Raw genomic sequence first — 22,852 nt, forward strand, 5'->3', positions numbered from 1 at the left:
TTAAATGAATTTACATAATAAAAAAAATGCGTTTCCATTAACCAAACAGTAAAAAGAAACAATTATATTAAATTTTAATTATTAACTTTATATTTCATATAATTTTTTATAATTATTAAAATTTTATAATGTATTATCAAAATAATTTATATAAGCTAAAGATAGTGTAAATTATAAGTTTTTTTTTACCTGAAAAGTTAAAAAAATGATTATTTAATTATTTAATTTTGTCACTTTTGGTCAAGTTAGTTAATAGCAACAATTTAAAAAACTGACATAATAACAACTCTTAGCATTTATAAATTATGTCAATTTAGTCTTGGTTCTAAAAAAGACCCTTCAATATTTACACATGGTGTAATCTAGTCTTTTTTCTTTTCTTTTGTAATTTTGCTTTTTTGTGACTTTGATGATTAATTTTAAAAGAACAAAAAACAATGAAAATTATTATCTTGAAATTTTGAATGTTTCTATTTTTTATATGTTTAAATCAAAATTAGCTAATAAACTTTTTTAGCTTTTTAGGTGAAAGGATTACAAAAAAGATTAAATTATACAATGTGTAAATGTTGATGGTTAAATTTTTTAGAATCGATACAAAATTGACACAATATATAAATGTGAGGGTTAAAGTTGCTATTATGTCAATTTAAAAGCCATTAATCAACCCGTGACCATACAAGAAAAAATTAACTAATTATGTGATCATTTTATAAATTTTCATAATTAAGTAACAAAACAAAAATTTACTAATAATTGGGTGTGATTACCCTTATCATTATTAGTTAACTAAGTAAAATAAAATTGTATTGTATGTTAAAAATAAAAAAAATAATTTCATTATAATTTGAATTTATTATTACAATATTTGAATGGTTAAATAAATTAAAATATTTTCATTTATTTAATAATTCAAATAATAAATAATTTCTGCTTTATTAATTTTCTTAAAAAATAAAATATTTTAAAAATTAATTTAAAATTAAACACGGAATATCACAAATGTAGCAATAATCCAAGTGATATTACACCCCCCCAAAAAAAAAAAAACAAGTGAGATTGTTTTGTAACAACGCAACCAATAAATAAAATAAGTTTTAAACAGCAGTATAGTACAGATTTATTAATACGGCAGCCATGGGAGCGTACGGTAAGTCTTTCGCTGCTCCCGAAGGAAGATACTGACTACAGAGCTGGTGGAGTCAATGGGTAGTCCTACGGCCTTTTCCCCTTTTTTATTTAATTTTATTGCAATAATATACATTATCATTAACATTATTAGACGATAAGCGGTTTTCCGAAGGCGGATTTCAGGTGGAACTTGTACGGCTTGTAGCTTTTTTTCTTATTGTTGATGGGTCTGCTTTCTTTAGCTCGGCTTCTGCTGCTCTTTCCTCATGTTTTGCGACGGATCTTTCTTTAGTAGCTTGTATTTCCCCCACTGTTTCTTAGATCGTCGTTATCTGCTTTAACTCAATAGGGTTTCGCTGATCTCGCCAAATTTTCATGCTATTATTGTTATATATGCTCTAGGGGTTTCTATTTCTCTGTTTCGCAGTTCATTAAGGTATGTTAGGGTTATTGACGCTCGCGCTTCTTTATTTATTTTTGCTTTGATTTATGTCTGTATTCTCTTTTCCTCTCTGCATATGGGAATTACTCAATGTCTTAGTTTAGTCGTATTATTTTGGTGGAAAACGCTTTTTAAAGTCTCATTGGAGGAGCAATACCTTTTAGTTTTGATCTAAAACACTTGCTACTGTATAAATTGAGCTTTCCATCTCTCTTTTCTGTTTACTCCCCTCTGATACGAGTCTCCTTGTTACTTTTCTACCATGTTACAGTTACCATCATGGTTAGGAAGAAGAGAACTGATGTTCCTTCTGCTGGAGGTGAGAGCTCCCACTCCCATGACACGGGTGTTGGCAGTGGTCGTGCTACCCAACGCCCTTCTCAGCAAGGAGGAGCTGGAGGGGGAGGATACTCAACTGGAAGAGGTCTGGTTCCACAGTCCCAGCAAACTGGTTGGGGAGGTTACAGTGCTGGTGGTCGGGGTCGGGGTACGTCACAACAGCAGTTTGCTGAAAGACCCCCTGAATACCAAGGTAGAGGAAGGGGTGGGCCTCCTCAGCAAGGAGGTCGTGGGAGCTATGGCAGTGGTCGAGGCAGTGGTGGCAGTGGAGGAGGGCCTTTCCATGGTGGACCATCCCGACCACCTTATCCCGAGCTGCACCAAGCAACCCAACCTTTTCATGGGCCTGCATCATTTGAGGCAGGTTCTTCATCCAGACCGCCTGAGCATGCACCATCGGCACAGTCGCTTCACATCCCGGAAGAAGCTGGCCAAGCAATTCAGCCAGTCCCTTCATCAAGCAAGTCTGTGAGGTTTCCTCTTCGGCCTGGAAAGGGTTGCACTGGCACAAAGTGTATAGTCAAGGCTAACCATTTCTTTGCTGAACTGCCAGATAAAGATTTGCACCAGTATGATGTGAGTTCTTTCATTATAGTTGTGTTATCTTGATGTTTTATTAGCCTATTACAGGTTTTTTATTGTTATTGTCAATGAAAATAGGTTACTATAACACCGGAGGTTGCATCACGTGGAGTGAACCGAGCTGTAATGGAGCAGCTGGTAAAATTATACAGAGAATCATATCTTGGAAAGCACCTTCCTGCTTATGATGGTCGAAAGAGCCTTTACACCGCTGGGCCTCTCCCTTTTGTGTCAAAGGAGTTTAGGATCACCCTTATTGATGATGATGATGGGTCGGGAATGCAAAGGTTGTTGCTTACCTTCATGTTTCTTATGTGTTATGTACCTTCTGTTTTCTTTATGTTTTTTTTTGGTGCTAGAAATAAAAGAAAATGGATGGAAGTTGTATCCTTTTCACCTCAGTTGTAGGATCTAAGGATGGCTTTGAACTGCTAATTTCTGCTTTCTCCATGATTTGAACAGGTTCTTAAATGCCTACTAAGTGGCAATTACTATTAATCTTCCTTGTAAATTTTGTTGGTATAGAAGGAAAAATAGAAAAGGAAAAAGTTACAAACAAAATGGGGCTCTTACTTATTTCATCTATATTCCATCTCCTATTATATTTCTAATGCAGAAGAGAGTGCGAATTTAGAGTTGTGATCAAACTGGCTGCACGTGCTGATCTGCATCATCTTGGACTCTTTCTGCAAGGGAAGCAAGCTGATGCACCTCAGGAAGCTCTCCAGGTTCTTGACATTGTTCTTCGTGAATTACCTACTTCTAGGTACTGCTATTTGGATCTTCCCTTTCATATATGTTTACCACACTGCTTCTACTTCCAAATTTGATATGTGAGACTGAGAGATATGGTAATTGATTATAGGTACTGTCCTGTTGGCCGTTCATTTTACTCCCCTTACCTAGGGAGAAAGCAATCGTTGGGTGAGGGAATAGAAAGTTGGCGTGGTTTCTACCAAAGCATTCGTCCCACACAGATGGGGCTCTCACTTAATATTGGTACTGTGTTTATGAGGATACCATTTTCCTTGTTTTGGCCTATTTTGCATGCCTAGCTGTTTCCATTTGTGTGATTGTGCCTGCATTTGATCTTTTTGTTAATCGAACGTTGTCTTATGCTGACAATTTTCTCATGGACAGATATGTCTTCTACTGCTTTCATTGAGCCATTGCCAGTTATTGATTTTGTTGCACAATTGCTGAATCGGGATGTTTCTTCTAGACCACTATCTGATGCTGATCGTGTGAAGGTTGGGATTTCTTAAAATTCTATCTGATTAGAAATTATAGTTAGCAAGCACTTTGTCATCATTGCTGTTTAGTCTTTTTATTTGTAACATCAGCTAATTTCATGATATCTATTTTTAGGAAACGAGCATGATTGCTTTTGTCTCAGCAGGTTAAAAATTCTGCAAGGCAATAAATGTGTTCTCTTTCTATTGTTTTAGCTATTATTTTTCCTGTCTTGGCTCAACCTTTTTTTTTTCCTTTATATATTTTGTATACAAGCTCTTTTCCTTGGCTTAACTTGTATGCTTGTATTCCTCAAATGTTGTTTATTATTTCTCTCACCATGTTCATTGTATTTGCTTTTATATAAATAGATCAAAAAGGCTCTTAGAGGAGTCAAGGTGGAAGTTACGCACCGAGGAAACATGCGAAGAAAATATCGCATATCTGGTTTAACATCACAAGCAACTAGAGAGCTGACGTGAGTACTGCTATTATTCTGGGATATGATTTCTTTTTTTGTGAATCTCTATCTTCTTATTTGTTTCATCATACAAACAGATAATGTGTTTCATTTGTATCAGGTGAATAAGTTATCCTTTTAATCAGACAAAATCCAACAGCAGTCACATAAATGTTATTAAAAGTAAAAAGTTTTTTATCTTTGGGATTTTTAAGTGTAGTCCAATAATACCAGTACATATGATCTACGTGTGAAATTTCTTTGTTACATCGTGATGTTCCATGAAATTTCTCTAACAAAGCTTATTGTTTTATAGTTTTCCTGTAGATGAAAGAGGTACAATGAAATCTGTTGTGGAGTACTTTTATGAAACTTATGGTTTCGTAATCCAACACACCCAATGGCCTTGTCTACAAGTCGGAAACCAGCAGAGAGCAAATTATTTGCCAATGGAGGTAAAGTGAACTCCAGTCTTTTCAATTGAAGATGTAATTGCTATGATCTGCATGCTAATTTGTAGTGATTCATGTAGGTATGCAAGATTGTTGAGGGTCAGAGGTACTCCAAGAGGTTGAATGAGAGACAGATCACTGCTCTGCTGAGGGTCACCTGCCAGCGTCCTCAGGAAAGAGAGTATGATATCATTGAGGTCTGACATTTTTGCCTTTTTTTGTTTTACTAACGTTCTTTTGTTTTTTCACGAGTCTTACAATTTTTTAAGTTGATTGTTTCTTTTGATGGGTTGATATGATTTATTTTGGTCTTCTGTACTTTTTGCCTCAAAGTTTTTTTTAAAAGTTCTTTTTTATCCTTTATTTGCTGTTTGCACATGAACAAATTGCCTTGTAAAAATGTCATTACTAGTGCATGCAAAATGTTATATCCTTTAACAATACTAAGTGTTATATCCATCTCTATAGTACCTTTAAATCACACGGTTCTTGCTGTGTCTTTTGATGTGAACTTTTTAAGTCAAGAAGAAATTGTCCGGTGAGTTGCTGGTTTGTTACTGTTAGACTAATTTCTTATGTGTTCTCTTGTAGACGGTACATCAGAATGCTTACCATGAGGACCCTCATGCCAAGGAATTTGGAATTAAAATTAGTGAGAAGCTTGCTTCAGTTGAAGCACGCATTCTACCTGCACCATGGGTAAGTTATTCATTATCATATTCAATTTTCTGCATTTTTATTTATTCTTGATTTTTAATTTCTTTTTTGCTTGTAGCTTAAATATCATGATACCGGTAGTGAGAAGAACTGCCTTCCTCAAGTTGGCCAATGGAATATGATGAATAAGGTATCTCTTGCTGCCAATGCTGGAGCATACAATGTGCTATTGAGCAGGATTTCTGTAATATACCTGTATCTGTGCTGTTGTAGTGTATTCGGTCATTAATCAAACTAATCTTATGCTCACCAACATGTGTTTGGAATTGATAAATAGTTTGATTATCTAGATAAATGTGAAAAGAAATTAAATTACAGTTGTCCTAAACTGGAGGACAAAGTTGCTGTAACTGCATCTGCATGTAGAATTGATAAGTAGGCACAAAAGTAGGTTTCGAAAAATGGAACCTTACCCTACTTTAAAGGAATAAACTCATTGCCTTGGTTTAGTAGCATATATATATTAGTTTTTATGTGTTCACGCATTTTGTTAGTCATTTGACCTGTTACATCAAGCTCACTTTGGAGCTTTATTGTTGGTATATATTATTGTTTAAGAAGTTGGAATTGTGGTCTCTCTTACTTAAAGATGATTTAAAGAAAAAACTTTAGGGGAAAGAGTTAGGACACCGAGGGAAGATAGAGAGATGCTATGTTCATCACTAGAAATGAAGGGTGATTTTGGTCCGAAGAGATGCCCTGAACATAGTTTGATTTTAATTTAGAGAACATTTATATCTTTATATATAATTGTGTAACTTTACGTGATGATTTTTACAACATAATTATAGAAAGAAGAGAGCTTGGAGTAATTTAAGAGTGCTCAGTATTCTATGAACAAAGGAGCTAAAGTTTTTAATTTAGGCTTAGAAAACTTTTTAAATTTGAGCTTCAAATGTTAGTTGGAAGTAGATCTGTCAATGGTGACCCAAGCTTGAAAAACTAACTCGACTGACACGAAATTTACTTGATTTGACATTAAAAGTCAACGACCTGAACTTGAAATTAAACAAATATAAGTGTATGTGTTTTTAAAAACATTAGTTTATTAAAAGAAATACCTTTAGGATAAGTTATTAGTTTGTTGTAATTTTATAACTTGTAATTGCTATTTTGGACTATGATAGTATGCATTTGGTTATGTTGCTTTGACTCTTTATTTTCTGAATGCCTATGTCTGACACCTGGGTTCACTGCATATTTGTACTTGAGTACGGGGATATGACTCGAAAAAATTGAACAAACCTGTGTTGGACACATAAACTAATCTGACACTCACACCAATCCTAGTAACATAGCCATTTGGTGTATATAAATTTATCCTTTTCTTATACTTGTTCTCTTATCTATATGTATAATAATGCAATGACTATGCACGCACTCTAATATTGCATAAGATCTAATGCCTATAATTATGCTAATTTGACAATTTTTAACATGTGATTAGTTTAAAAGTAGATAAATTAAATCATTGATGTGTGTATGTTATATTGTTTTGTACATTTCATTATTATAATCATTGCATTGATTGTTCAAATATCTAAATCAATTAAGAACATAAGGGTTTTAGGTGTATAATAAATACTTATTTGAGAAACTGTAAAATAGATACTTAAGTCTCAAATTAAAAAAATTATTGGATTATGTTTGAATAAAAAAGAATCTAGTTACATAGATATCTATTTTTAAATTCAAACTACAATATCTATATTTATTTTTAATATTATTATGTAATTTTTAAAATTTGGTTAGGTTCTAAATAAATCTAACTTGATCAATATTTGTTAAATTTAATAAACTGAACCTAAATGATCAGAAAGATTGAACTCAAATAATTTGAGTGACAAACATGAATAACCTGAACACAAAATGACCCGACCTCAAATGATTTGAACCCAACTTGGGCGTCAAATATGAATGACCTGAAATAAAAAAATGACCTGCAGCACCTGAAGTGCCCGAACCCAAGTTTTAGAACTTGAAATAATCCAAATTGAATTGGCCCAACCTGCTCAATTGATGGGTCTAAATGAAAGGTATGAACTTGGGGACTCCATTATACATGACGAATTTGATTTTAGGTCACTCAATCAAGCAACTCAAGTATATATGACGGTTTTGATTTGAGGTTGTCTCAACTGTATTGTTGCATTAATGCTTATTTAAGTGTTAGTCCACAATCTATTGCCATTATCATTTTGTCCTTGATTTCATTTTCCATCATGTAAATGATTCCCGTGTTCATTACGTGCATCTGAATGATTGATATACTGGCAGGTGCATGCAGTTCATCTCTTCAGCTTGGAATGTTGAATTGAGCATTTTCTGATGTCTGATTATTTTGTTGCAGAAAATGGTTAATGGTGGGACTGTAAACAACTGGATCTGCATAAATTTTTCTCGGCAAGTCCAAGATAGTGTGGCACTAAGGTTTTGTTATGAACTTTCACAAATGTGTTATATCTCTGGCATGGTAAGGGAGTTGCTGTGATATGACATTAATGTCTGTGATCTGAGTTTTGTTGTTGAACAATTTTATTTTGGAAGGATTTCAGTGGACATCCAACATTGATATCTGTGTCATTTGTAGGCTTTTACTCCTGAACCAGTGCTTCCTCCAATTAGTGCTCGTCCAGAGCAAGTGGAGAAGGTCTTGAAAACAAGATATCATGATGCTGTGACTAAACTCCAAACCCAGCGCAAAGAGCTTGACCTGCTAATTGTTATTCTTCCAGATAATAATGGCTCTCTTTATGGTATAAATTTGTATATATTCTCTTAAAAAGTTATACAATTCTTTGAAATATTCTATTGTCCTTGCAGGTGATTTGAAAAGGATTTGTGAGACAGATCTTGGAATTGTTTCTCAGTGCTGCTTGACTAAACATGTATTTAAAATGAGAAAACAGTATTTGGCTAATGTGGCATTGAAGATTAATGTCAAGGTTGGAGGAAGGAATACAGTTCTTGTTGATGCGATATCACGACGAATACCTCTAGTCAGTGACCGACCGACTATAATTTTTGGTGCCGATGTTACCCATCCGCACCCTGGGGAGGATTCAAGCCCTTCTATTGCAGCTGTATGCTCTTTAGTTTATACCTTTTTGCTTTTTGGGCATTAATTTCATAATCTCCTTAATTGGCTTCTTAGAAATTTTAACCATTAATATAATATTTAACTAAACATTCAGGTTGTTGCCTCCCAAGATTGGCCCGAGATTACAAAGTATGCTGGTTTGGTTTGTGCTCAAGCTCATCGCCAGGAGCTCATCCAAGATTTATTCAAGACATGGCAGGATCCAGTAAGGGGGACTGTTTCTGGTGGTATGATTAAGTATGTTTTTCTCCAGGTGCTTCTAATTTGAATTCCATTTTGCCTTTGGCGGGCATCAACTGTAGCTTGTCTGAGAACTTTTCTTTTTGGTAATGCAGGGAACTCCTAATATCTTTCCGAAGAGCAACTGGACATAAGCCACAGCGCATCATATTCTACAGGCATAGTCAAGCTGCTGTCTATTTTATTCTTCCTCCCTAGGTTTAGTGATTTATTTTCTATTTTCTATTTGCAGGGATGGTGTCAGTGAAGGCCAGTTTTATCAAGTATTGTTGTATGAACTAGATGCTATTCGTAAGGTCAGGCTCTTTGTTGACCCATAATGCCAGTAACTTGTACACGAGTTTGTTGTGTAGGCTCTGCATTTTATTCACTCACTTACTCATTTAAAATCAGGCATGTGCTTCTTTGGAGCCAAATTATCAGCCTCCTGTTACCTTTGTTGTAGTACAAAAGCGACACCACACAAGGTTGTTTGCTAACAACCATAATGATCGCAATGCTGTTGACAAGAGTGGGAATATTTTGCCTGGTAATTACTATTTAGTCTTATAATTGACAATGATCTTATCACAATATCATAATTTATTGTATTGTTGTATATATTTTGCAGGCACAGTGGTGGACTCCAAAATCTGTCATCCCACGGAGTTTGACTTCTACTTATGTAGCCATGCTGGGATTCAGGTCATACCTGCTTTGCTTCTTAATTCTGTGCTAGAATGTTATATATTTTGATTGATTTTGTAAATGAGTAGGTTGTAGTTGGTGTTTCTAATATCTTATCTACCCTGGTAAACAGGGTACAAGCCGTCCAGCTCATTATCATGTGCTATGGGATGAGAACAAGTTTACAGCTGATGCTTTGCAGTCTCTTACAAACAACCTTTGCTATACGTATGTTCTTGCCTTGATCTTTTAATGAGTTTGGTCTTTATATTGCCGCGATTGGTCAATAAGTGGTATCATAGCTTATTTAATTTTTTTAAATAAGTTTCTATATAGTAATTTTATACATATAATACAAATGTTTCTATAATGTAAACTTTGTAGCATAAATAATTGAAATTTTATAATTTTAGTAAGTGGTCTAGTCTTAAATTGAAAATTTTGTCAACTATAGCAATTCAGTATAAACAATAACTTACTCTTATAAAAAGGTGATGGTAAATTAATTCTTTTATCAATTTTAAATAAAGTTCTATCATTTTAGAAGCAAAATTCTTTATGGAATTCATTTAATATAGGCTTATATGAAAAATAGGTATCCAAATTATGCAACTTTTCCCATTTAGATACCTAAAGTTTTATTCTAATACCACTTTAGGTACCAACCGTTAACTCCCGTTAAAAAGAACCTCTGAATCAATCAAATTATGACATGTGACATTTTTAATGGAATAAAAATATTTAAGATGAAGATGGAGGTACAGAGATTGAGGGTGGATATTTTTAATTTAATTTTAAATATTTTTATTTAATTAAAAATGTTACATGTTATAATTTGATTGGTTCAGAGTTTTTTTTTTACAAGAGTTAACTGTCGGTATTAGAGGTGTGCATGGGCTGGGCTACCCGGCCCGGCTTGAAGGCCCGCCTGAAAAATGGGAGTGTTCGGATAAAAATAGAGACCCGAAATATGGGTTTCGGTAAAAAACGAGGCCCGTTTAGAAAACGGGCCAGGCCTCGGGTAAAACTTTTTTGGCCTGGGCCCGACCCGACCTGAATTATATACTATATATATATTATTTTTAATCATATTTACATTTTATTTTTAATTTTAATATAACTACTTTTTATTATATTTTCAATTTGTATATTGTTTTAAGAATTGTTTTAGTCTCATGTTTTAATATTTGTTTTTAAATCTATTTGATTTATTATATTTTAAAATTTTTTATTTAATGAAATAAGTTAAAAAAAATTAATTTTGGACGGGCCGGGCTTGGGCTCAACAATTTTATTTTGGGCTGGGTTTGGACAATTTTTTAGGCCCATATTTTGGGCCAAGCCAGGCCTAGAAAACATGCATAAAATTGTCTGGGCCAGGCCTGAACCTGGCCCGGCCCATGCACAGCTCTATTAGGTATCTAAAGTGGGAAAAGTTGCATAGTTTGGGTACCCATTCTTCATATAAGCCTTTAACATAATTAGAACACTTTTTATCTATATTATAACTCAAACTGTTTTTATTTAGTAGTTATAATTAAAATTTAATGATTGTGTAGAAATATGATAGGTAAGGATGTCCTTCTTGTCCAAAAATAAGTTTTTTGCATCTCTGTATCTTTGAACACTGTGTTCCTTCTGAAATGGGAGGCAGTAATATGAGTTAGTATCTCTACTTATTTTCACCTATTGCAGATATGCAAGGTGCACGCGATCTGTGTCTATCGGTTAGTTCTCTTTACTTGTTCATCTTCTTCACCATACAAATGTGTCTTTGAGTGCTGTCAACTAGTTTCTCCCCATTCCTGTCCCCCATGGCTTAACCCCCCCCCCCTTTATCTGCTTTTATCGTGATTACTAACATAGGAACTAATAAATGTGCAGTTCCTCCTGCATACTATGCTCATCTTGCTGCATTCCGAGCTCGTTTTTACATGGAACCAGAGACTTCAGACAGTGGATCAATGATAAGTGGCCTGGCAGCAGGGCGAGGAGGTATGGGTGGAAGTGCTGGTCCCCGAAGCACAAGAGCACCTGTTGCTGCTACTGCTGTGAGACCTCTGCCTGCCCTTAAGGAAAATGTCAAGCGGGTTATGTTTTATTGTTAGGGGTTCGCTTGATGATCATGATCCTCTGACCAATCTATATATTTCATGGTATTTTCAATATCTGCTACTTTGTTGGTTGTATCATAATTGGACTAAACCTATCCTTTGTAAGCACCATTCAGCTGTTGTAGTATTGTTGACTGACTGCTTAACTTATCCTCTTTAACTTTTAAGTACCAGCTGTTGTAGTATTGTTGACTGACTGCTTAACTTATCCTCTTTAACTTCCAAGTACCAGCTGTTGTGTTGTTGACTGACTGCTTAACTCTGTTAAATTACAATCTTGTGTTCCATTAGTAAACTAATGATGTTGAGCTTTATAACTTTGCTTTAATCATGATAAGCATAGCTCCACATTAGACTGTGATTTTATGGTTCCGACACTAGTGCACCGGTCTCATTCAAGTACCACTCACACACCCACACATACTATTACACTACAACATGTAAGTTGACCCTGCGGATCGATCTGGCACTTTGCGACGGGTGAACACCCTGTATTCTTTCTTATTTTGAAGAGTATTTTTTACTGAAGTTTTGTTGATCTAATTTTAAGTATAAGTTTGTACCAATTTTAATAAATATATTAACAATTTTTTTTGTTTTATTTTTATTAGCAACCAAACGAAGTATTATTATTTTAGTTCTGGTACGAAGTAATATTGTTATTTTAGTTCTGCTTTAAAATTTATATTGGAGATGTTTTGGTTTGTTCATTTGATTAGTTATTAAATGATATATAGATGTAATAATTGATTAAGATGATAACGTCTATACATTAAAAAAGATATCATTCATCCGTTTTTATTTACTATTGAAGACTTTGTTTCACTAAATTTTTTTCCCACGCTAACCTAATAGCAGTTGGACCTGACAGCTATTTAATATATTTTTCTCAACATTTTTTTGCCAGGATATATATTTGAATAATGCTGACACATGGCATCAACCATGATTGTTTGATGCAAGAAAATAGGAAAGTAGGATGCTACTCTTACACTGAACACAAATCATCTGAAACAAGAGGGTTATGCTTATCTAAATCTTACGCATCAATCTCTGCCGCCAGCTGTTCTCGTTCAACACATTAAGAGCTCTATGAACAACTTCTGGATTATTAATTCTTCCTAACCATTAAGAAGCAAAGAAGACACTACCGATTGCTTCTGATGTTGCACAATGCAACAGTTTTGGACCTAATAAACACAACGCTTGCCAGCTACCTTCTCAACAATATTAGTCATGGTGTCCTCCATCATCCAAAGGTCACACCAAAACCCCCCATGGAACCTACGCCACAATCGCCAATGTTCCTCGTTGCCAATTATGTGATCTTCTCGAACACACTGCCAAAGTCTGCTGATCTCAATCGCCAAACCATCATAATGCCAACGCCTACTATGTTGGATACATAACCCCAACGTAATTATGTTGTTGACTCAGGTGCTAGCCATTACGTTCCTGTCGGTACAAGAAGCTTAGTCACTACACAAGACTACCATTGCCGCACAGAGATCACTATGGTTAATGGTATTCTAATTCTGCACACTAAAAATCTTAATGCATCGAATCAGAAATTTCAACTTTTTAATACTTTTTTGTGCCCCAAACATATAAACAAATCTCATTTCTTTTTCTAAATTTTGCATTGATAACAAAGCTTCCAATGAATTCTTTACCTTTCATTTTCTTGTGAAGAATTGAAGACGCCTTTACTATAAGAACTGAATAAAGTTGGACTTTACGAATAATCAAAGGACAATTCAGACATGTGTCAGTTCCAATGCAACTTGGCAATTCATTCCCTAGACTTATAGTGTTACTGGTTAGGACATTTCAATCGACTCATTTTATTACAAATTTCAAATAAATTTTGAATTCTCTATTTTTAAAAACAAAACTACGAATAAATCTTGTGTTTCAAATAAAACCTACAAATTATTTTTTCCGAAAATTTACTGCATGATAATAAATCACCTCAAATTATTTATAGTGATTTTTGGGTAGCTTTCCCTATAATATCAATTGATAAAAAATATTACTATATACTTTTTTTCGATCAGTTTTCAAGATATATGGCTATATTGGCTATATACCTTCCAAACAAAAGATGAAGTTCAAAATATTTTCAGGAGAGTTCATCCTCTATTAGAATTTCAATTTAATACCAAAACTTATTCATTACACATTGATTGTGGCAAAGAATATACATGTTTGTTGGACTTATTTAAACTCAGATGGAATCCAACATTTAGTCTCTCCACTATACATGATAAGGCACAACGGATAAAATTAAGATAAAGTTGTTTGAGGCAAGAGAAAACTAAATGGAAGCGAGAAAATCCTATCTTTTAACGGCTAAGCAACTTAAAATGTGAGAACAAATCAATTGAGAAATAGAGTAATTCAACAACATATCTTCCACTTTATAAATCATATTTAAAATTGAGATTTTTTTTTCTAAAATATTTTTAATAGCAATGATAAATACTATCAAATTTTTCAAAAGCATTTTTTTAAGACATTTTTTAATTTCAATGGTAAACTAATGATAAGTCGTAATTTATACATATTTTGTCCCATGCTTAAGCGCATTTTTGGATAAATTATCATTAGATTTGTGGAATTTGATGCTCCTAAACCTTTAATTTCATGTTTTATACTTAGGTGAGCATAGGAGAGTAAAAAGAGCGAGAAACGGGCCAAAAACGGAGAAAATGGGTCAACGTGGGAAATCAACACGGCCTGTACTTCCCCACATGGGTAGACCACATGCCTGTGTCAATTTAGCAGACTCTAACACGGCCTAAGCCACCCACACGGGTGTGTCTCTGTCGAGCCCAAGTTTAGTTCTATTCGGAAAAGGCCACTCTCGAGGGTTTGGAAGCATTCTAAAGCCTATATAAACACCCTAGAGGAGGATTAAAGGGACACACGGAGTAAGAGTGATACGAACACGCCCCGCGAACTTTATCGAGCAAGTCTGTCAAGCCGAGCATTGACATGTTGGCAAGCTGATCCCAGCTCGTTTCCAGCTCCACGAGCTCCGTCCAACTCAAATCTAGCTTATTCGAGCTCAATCCAACTTGCCTGAGCTAAACCGAGCTCACTCCTAGCTCATATTCAGCTCACGAGCTAAACCTTAGCTCAGCTTCAGCTTAGGTCATTTTAGTTTAACTCGATTTTGTCTTTAATGCATTAAATAAAATTTGCACATATTTATTTAAGCATTAAACTTGTCTTATATTAATATTTGTTATTAATATGTCATAGATATCACATAACTTAAATGTGTTCACATTGTGCTGAATTTATGTGTGTTCACATGATGTCTTATGAATTGTTTTATTTCTTGTAGGTACAATGCTCATAGACGGCGCAATGAATGCTTGAAGAAACATCTCTTTTGGACATCCCACATGCATGAATGAACAACATTTAATTAGGTGCATGTATGACCAGATTCAAGGTGTTTACAAGTTCATGTATTTGTCAAATACATGAATGCACAAAATACATGAATGTTTGGGTTCAAATGCACATTCGGTTACATGAATGATGAAGATTCATGCATGAATGTATCTAGAAGATCCAATCCCTTTGGACGGTACACATGCATGCATGGAAGGAAATTAATGCAAGTTCATGTAAGGCTTAGTGCAATGTATGAAGAGGTGCATGTAGAATTGAGGTTCAATGGACGGCATTTAAGGGAGTACATGTACTGGAGACGTTCATGCAAGTAGGGGCTATTTAATGTTCATGTTTTGAAGGTTCATGGACCGAATTTATGGAGGAACATACATTGGGACGTTTCATGCATGATCCATGCATTTTCAAGCTAACCATTCAAGTATTCAAGGTGCATTAAAGCTTCATTCGGCCAAGGGGGATGATGGAACATTAAGGGGCTGCACATTCATTGATATTCATGATTTTTCTTCTAGAATTATCTAGGTGTTTATGGCTGAATTTCTTAGCTTCTAAGCTTGTCCATTCAGCTACTTTTATTTAGGCTATAAATATATGTTATTTCATTTGTAAGGGGTTAGACTTTTCACTTAATGAAACTTTGTTAAAATTTTATGGAATTTGTGAGATTTCTTTCTCTCATATTTCGTTGAGGACTTCGTTGGCTTATCTAGGAAGCCTAGTGGCGTCAACCCTGTTCTTTACTATCCCGAACTTATCACTATCAAATAGTGTGGCGTTCACCCATATACCGAGGTTCCTACTTTGCTAAGTAGCGGGTCGAGGTTTATCACTTTCATCCTCCACCTTGAAAGCCTATAAGCATTTGGGTCGATATTTTCTAATATTGGTTCGTGCTTGCTTTTAAGAACCCTTTTCTTCCATATCCATCATCTATTTACTTCTTTCACTTTCCCTTCCAATTTAGCCGAATATTCATATTATTCTTATCCATAAACCATCATAGAACCATTATACATAGCTTCCGTCCTATTTTTTCCATCAACTTCATTTCAAAAGTGAATTGAACGATACTTTCTCGTAGACGATCGGGCAACTCAACATACGACTCGACTCTCCCTGAGGCGGTTCGTATCAAGGAGGTAATGAATTACTCGAAGAAAGCCGATTGATCCATCTCAGAAGCTGGATTCTCCTTCAAGACTGAAGATTTCCCTTCAATTTCCTTCAAGGGTTTTTGAGTTATCTTTATGTTTTGTTATCATTATTCTCCTGAGATGTTTTTTTTTACACTTATGAACTAAATCCCATAAATACCTAAGGGGGATGAAACCTAAGACGAATCTTGTTATTATTTTCTGAATTATATGATAAATACTTGATTTGTTCTTAATTATGTGTTCTTAATTCTTGCTTTAATATTCCAGGATATTGATTCAAGTATTGATGTGCCTATTCAGAGGAACAAAAGTCCCTGTCTAAGAGTAGATCTAGCATAATTAAGCGGAGTACATTGATTGCACCCCTAGACATAGGGCGACATAAATATGCCGGATTAGGGTCAAACCTAATAAGGGAATTCATAGATCTAATTAATGCAACACCAGGGGTTTTAGTTAGAAAGATATTTCAATTAATCAACCTAGGGTTAAACGTTGTTAGTCTCGAGAGAGATAATAATATAAATTAGGGATTTCTACGGATCAAGTCAAGTGAATAAATCATCTAGTTCAAAGTCAAATAATAAGTGAAGTCTAGGTGGATTCTTCCTTGGGTATTGTCTAAATCAATCAGTTTTTCCCAAAAGTATTTCCCCAATTTACTTTCTGTGCATTCTTAGTTTAGTTAATTAGTTTAGATAAAGCAAATCCTCTTATTTTTAGGTTAGATAATAAAAAGAAGGTTAATACTAGTACTTTTAGATCCTATAGATTCGACATTCCGGTCTTCCTATAAGCTATACTACTGTTCGATAGGTCCGCTTGCCTTCATCGTGATAATAGTTAGTTTTCAAGTACGATCAATCATAAATATAAAACTTATCACGCACATGAATTTTTTAGCGCCGTTGCCGGGGAACTAAGATATTAGGAACGCTTAACTTTTATTACTTTAGCCATTTATTTTATTACAATTTAATTTTTATTTTAATTTGTTTATATTACTAAATTTTCTTTTATTTACTTCTGGCAGGTTTTTATAGTTTATGACTAGAAGAAACCCGTCAGGACCATTACTTTTTGATAGTGAGATCAAAAGCATAGCTCACAGAAACCGAAAAGAAATAAGGCGAAGCCTACAATACATAGAGGAAGGGCAAGAGGACGATAGTCAAACTAGAACCAAGGGGATGACTGAAAATTAGAATAATCAGCTACCTCTTGTGGTTGCCGCAGATCCAATAAATCAGAATCCTACTCCTCGTACTATGTATGATCATGCTAAACCTACTTTAACAGAAGCTGAATCGAGTATAGTTAGACTTATTATTGCTGCAAATATTTTTGAACTGAAACCTAACACGATTCAAATGATACAACAGTTTGTTCAGTTTGATGGTTTGCAGGACAATAATCCAAACACTCACTTGGTAAATTTTCTGGAATTCCATGACACTTTTAAAATCAATTGCGTTTCTGATGATGTCATTCGCCTTCGGTTATTTCCCTTTTGATTAAGAAATAAGGATAAACAGTGGTTGAAATCATTACCACGAGGGTCAATCACTACTTGGGAACAACTGACCGAAAAATTTCTACTTAAATATTTTTCGCCGGCTAAAACGGCTAAGTTGAGAAATGATATCTCTTCTTTTGTGCAGATGGATCTAGAAACCCTTTATGATGCATGGGAGAGATACAATGACCTATTAAGAAGGTGCCCTCACCATGGGTTACCTCTATGGCTGCAGGTTCAGACTTTTTACAACGGTGTGAACCCCTCAACAAGACAGCTCATCGACGCAGCCGCCGGTGGAACTTTAAACAACAAAACACCTGAAGAGGCTTACGAATTTATTGAAGAGATGTCAATGAATAATTATCAGTGGCAAGTCATGAGAATAAAGCCAACAAAAGCGGCTGGTGTTTTCAAACTTGACGCGGTTAGTATGCTATCTAACCAGGTAGAACTGTTAAATAAAAAGATTGACGGTTTGTATGGTTTTACTCAGGTACATCTAGTGATAAGGTGCGATTCAAATGGAGGAGGAGTACACACAGAATATCAATACTTCAACCCTAGCACCGAGGAGGAACAAATTCAATATATGGGTAATAATAATTCTAGATCTCAAAATAACCCATACAGTAACACTTATAATGCAGGTTGGAAGAACCATCCCAACTTCTCATGGGATGGCCAGGGAAATCAAAGGCCACAAAATCCCCCAAGTTTTCAACAACCACCTTACCAGTAGGAAAAGACGCCGAACCTTGAAGAGATGCTAACGAAATTTATTTCAGTGTCAGAAAATCGTTTCAGAATACCGAGACATCACTTAAAAATCAACAAGTGTCGATCCAAGGGCTCGAAACTCAGATAGGCCAGCTTGCCAAACTGATTTCTGAACGACCACAAGGCAGTTTGCTGAGTAACACTGAATCTAACCCAAGGGAACAGCTTAATGCGATTACCATTCGAAATAAAGAAGGATTAGTTGAACCTGAACAAGAACCGAGGCAAAGAATTGTGGTGAGTAAAAGTAAAGGTGAGGTGAACCATAATAAGTGAAAACCGGTCAGTAAAGAGTACAAACCTCACGTGACATATCCCAGTGCGACAAGGAAAGACCACACGGACGAACAATTTGGTAAATTCCTTAAATTATTAAAGAAATTACATATTAACTTACCGTTTATTGAAGCTCTTTAGCAGATTCCAAACGCAGTTAATTTTTTAAAGTTTAGCAAATAAACGGAAGTTGGATGGGGCGTCGCATGTAGAGTTGAATGCAGTTTGCTCAGCTGTTATACAGAATAAGCTACCCAACAAGTTGAAAGATCCAGGGAGTTTTACGATTCCTTATTTAATTGGTAGTTTGAACGTTAATAATGCATTGGCTGATTTAAGGGCGAGCATTAATGTTATGCCTTATAAAATGTTTAAACAACAAGGTCTTTGGAAACCCAAACAAACTAGGATGAGCATTCTATTGGCTGATAAAACCATTAGATTTCCTAGGGGTATCATTGAAGATGTTTTTGTTAAAATCAATAAATTTATATACCCAGTAGACTTTGTTATTCTAGATATGGAAGAAGATAGTAACTTACCTTTGATTTTAGGAAGACCCTTTTTAGCAACTGCCAGAACTATTATTGATGTTGGTACAGGTGAACTCACACTTCGTGTGGGTGATGAAACAATCACTCTTCAAGCTCGTAATTTGAGTAACACATCAAATATTGAGGATGGCTGTATAAATCATGCTACTAATACTAATCATGTGGTGCAACCTTCTTTGTAGGAAACACGTTCAAAGAACATATATGACCCATGTTCAAGTAATAACAAAGGAATCATCTACGAAGAACGAAGACTTCAGATCGATGAACTAGATGAATGGCAAACACCTGTCAAGGAGAAACCGAAAGCACACGAAAAATCGAAGCGACACCACGATGAATATAGGGATGAAACAAAGCAAATTAAAGTTAGGGACAAAGTATTGTTAGATGAAAATGACCCCCAAATTGCTACTTTAGAGCACAATACGGACAGAGAGACTCCCTTCACGGTAATGAACATCTTCCCACATGATATAGTCGAGGTAACACATACTGTATTCGGAACTTTTAAGGTAAATAATACTCGAATCAGACCTTATTTTGATAAAAACTGATAGCAGAGGTGAGGAGTTTCAACTCCTCAATCCACCGTAATCATGAAATTGAGGTAAGTCGAGCTTAGACTATAAATAAGCGCTTCTTAGGAGGTAACCCGAGCACTAACAGTGTTGAGTACTTTAAATTTTAGTTTTTAACATCTAAATAATTAAATGAGTCCTTGAACATAGGTTTTCCAAATTCACACGGCCAGGCACACGGGCATGCCTTAGGCCGTGCTCATACCACTAGCGACGACACTATAATGGCCTAAATTTAAGGTTATCGGAATAGTGGTTTCGTAACCAAAAATCCGATTTAAAGAGAAATTATTTCAATATTTTTGCATGAAAATTGATATGATAGGAAAATCGCATGAAAATATTGATAGAAAAATTTTACCGATTTAGTGATTAGTTAGAAAAAGAAATTATTGAAGAAATTGGGTAAAACAAGGTATCGGGACCTTTATTTCGTAAAACCGAATCGAAAATAATTTTATAAATATTTATGAAATGTAAGTAATGTGGTATTAAAATTTCGGTAGGAAATTTTAATGTTTGGATAGTTAATTAAATGAAAAGGACTAAATTGTAAAAGGTGTAAAAGTGGATGGGATGATTAAATAGCTTAAGTGTCTAATGAGAGAGGATTTAAAAGACAATTACACCCAAAATTTATTTGGGCTAGACGGCAAGGGCATGAAATCAACAGGAAAATTGATAAATTAAGGGCAAAATTGGAATATTACAAAATTAACTAAATAAAACTAGGACTAAATATGAAATATCTAGATTTCTCTTCATTTCTCTTCAATTCGAGCAGCTAAAAACACCATAGGAGGGTTCTATAAGCTGGTATTCCAGAATTTTTGCACCAAGTGAGTTAATCCTTGCCTTTTTCTTGTAATTTTTGTGTTTCTAAGACTTTTACAAATAGGTCCTACTATTAAATTCATTAGTTTTTGATTTCATGGATGAAATTGAAAGTCACCATGGTTGAGTGCTGTAAGTTTATGATGAAATAGAATGAAATTAAAGCTTTAATTTGTTTATAAGATGATTTTATTAGGCAAGTTCAATAGAAATTATTTTTTAGGACCTAATTATGAAAATGTTTGGAATTAAAGTCTATTGCTGAATTTTTTATTCATAAAGGTTGTAAACTAGTTTAAGGTGATATAATAAAGTGTTAATTGAGAAAAATAAGCTCAATTGAGAGGCTAATTGAGTAGGGATGAAATTGTTATTTATTAAAAGCTTAAGGGAAAAATGGTAATAAATATCTTGCACTAAAACAATATTGGACAGCAGCAGTAGACTAACTTTGAAAAATCACCATAAATTTTAGAAATCGAATTAGAAGATGAACAAAATATGAAATTAAAGCTTATTGAGTCTAGTTTCTCATAGAAGAAACGGTGTAAGCAATGGATCTGTAAATCATGAGATATAAATCATGAGAATTAAAAAATTACTAGGTTATTTCCCTGAATTGAGGTATTATGTTGAAATTCTGAATTTACGGGATTGACATAAAAAATCCATAATTTCTGTGAGATTTTGAGCCTTTTAGAGCATATATTCTTATTGCTCACTGATTTTATTGATCATGAGTGTGTCAACATTGATTTGTTATTCTAGAATTTGCATCGATTATACATGTCGAGACCACACCATTGATTTGATATACTAAAATGATAAAGGCACTTAGGTTTTAACCCATTTTTTTGAATGCCTCATAAAAAGCCTATCTACACAATTGACCCTTAGTGAACCCCTTTGAGCTTAACAAACTTTTTTTTTAATTTACCTACATTTTAACCCATAACTTAACCCTTTTTTTTAATTCATTAAGAATTTTTCCCATGTTTATTAACTCATTTTTTTATCGAGATTTAATTTGAATTATTACCTAGCTAGGTTCGTTCTTTTTAGTCCCTAAATTATTTCTTATTATGTACTTTCCACACTTGATTTGTTCTTAAAAAAAACAAACATGTATACATACATATTAGTAGTAATTCTTTTTTTTTTTTGAGCTTAAGTATTTAATTCTATATTCTGAGATGAAGCTCATATTTATTCAATTGATTTTAGTTGTTTTCCCAATTAGGTAATTTATCAAGTTAATCTCTATTCTAACGGTTTCTTTTTCAGCCTTTATCCACACCTTTAACCCAAAAGCATCGTTACAACCTTTCAAAGACCTTTTGATTTGTGTACCATCTCATTTATAGTGGTAGAGATTTGATTTTTTTGCAAGCCTACGGTAATAACTCTTCATGTTTGACTAATGAGTGCTTAATTTGAACTTTAAACATATCGAGTGATTTGAGTGAATCTTTAGTGAAGATGTCAACCATCGTCAATTTGGAATCAAAGATAATTACTTAGATAAAGGGGGATGCCTATAATTTTATGATTAAAATGCTCGACTTTGACTATTTGAAACTTTAATGTTCTTTTAGTTAAATTTTCAATGCATGACTGCTTGTAGATTATTTTGAGACATTATTAATGAGAATTATAAGTTGAGAATAATTTATTTTGGTTGTGAGTTGAGGATTTTGCTTGAGGACAAGCAAATGCTTAAGTGTGGGGGTATTTGATAAGTCGTAATTTATACATATTTTATCCTATGCTTAAGCGTATTTTTGGATAAATTATCATTAGATTTGTGGAACTTGATGCTCCTAATCATTTAATTTCATGTTTTATACTTAGGTGAGCATAGGAGAGTAAAAAGAGCGAGAAACGGGCCAAAAATGGAAAAAAATGGGTCAACGTGGGAAATCAACATGGCATGTACTTCCTCACAATGGTAGACCACACGCCCGTGTCTATTTAGAAGACTCTAACACGACCTAAGCCACCCCACATGGGTGTGTCCCTGTCGAGCCCAAGTTTAGTTCTATTCGGAAAAGGCCACTCTCGAGGGTTTGGAAGCATTCTAAAGCCTATATAAACACCTTAGAGGAGGATTAAAAGGACACACGGAGTAGGAGGCAAGGAATTACTCGAAGAAAGCTTATTGATCCATCTCAGAAGTCAGATTCTCCTTCAAGACTAAAGATCTCCCTTCAATTTCCTTCAGGGGTTTTTGGGTTTTCTTTATGTTTTGT

General features: G+C 34.5%; 1 protein-coding gene and 1 non-coding gene across 4 annotated transcripts; one reads left to right on the plus strand and one right to left on the minus strand.

The window, feature by feature from the left end:
- The first annotated feature begins 1,006 nt into the window (after positions 1-1,006).
- LOC107933654 (protein argonaute 1) lies at positions 1,007-11,704 on the plus strand. Of its 3 annotated transcripts, none has more exons than XM_016865912.2 (22): positions 1,007-1,209; positions 1,845-2,488; positions 2,573-2,781; positions 3,114-3,260; positions 3,360-3,493; positions 3,635-3,744; positions 4,099-4,205; positions 4,504-4,642; positions 4,720-4,836; positions 5,231-5,338; positions 5,415-5,486; positions 7,707-7,829; positions 7,947-8,112; positions 8,180-8,439; positions 8,551-8,693; positions 8,792-8,854; positions 8,929-8,992; positions 9,090-9,225; positions 9,307-9,380; positions 9,496-9,590; positions 11,058-11,089; positions 11,247-11,704. In XM_016865912.2, exons 1-22 carry the CDS (start codon positions 1,206-1,208, stop codon positions 11,468-11,470), a joined length of 3,171 nt encoding a protein of 1,056 aa, XP_016721401.1. In that variant the 5' UTR covers positions 1,007-1,205; the 3' UTR covers positions 11,471-11,704. The 3 variants fall into 3 exon arrangements, with proteins under 3 accessions (XP_016721401.1, XP_016721400.1, XP_016721403.1); XM_016865911.2 differs by having other exon boundaries at positions 1,053-1,209; positions 3,111-3,260; XM_016865914.2 differs by lacking the exon at positions 1,007-1,209 and adding an exon at positions 1,270-1,314 and having other exon boundaries at positions 3,111-3,260.
- A 5,986-nt stretch (positions 11,705-17,690) lies between these two features.
- LOC121207261 (small nucleolar RNA R71) lies at positions 17,691-17,797 on the minus strand. Its single transcript, XR_005902353.1, has one exon. It is a non-coding gene; the product is annotated as a small nucleolar RNA R71 (small nucleolar RNA).
- Positions 17,798-22,852: the final 5,055 nt, after the last annotated feature.

This window comes from Gossypium hirsutum, chromosome A09, assembly GCF_007990345.1.
Source record: "Gossypium hirsutum isolate 1008001.06 chromosome A09, Gossypium_hirsutum_v2.1, whole genome shotgun sequence".
Lineage (NCBI taxonomy): Eukaryota > Viridiplantae > Streptophyta > Magnoliopsida > Malvales > Malvaceae > Gossypium > Gossypium hirsutum.

Coding starts and splice junctions, on each gene's coding strand:
- LOC107933654 (XM_016865911.2), top strand. Junction 3,261..3,359: donor CGTGAATTACCTACTTCTAG/GTACTGCTATTT, acceptor AATTGATTATAG/GTACTGTCCTGTTGGCCGTT. Junction 4,206..4,503: donor CAAGCAACTAGAGAGCTGAC/GTGAGTACTGCT, acceptor ATTGTTTTATAG/TTTTCCTGTAGATGAAAGAG.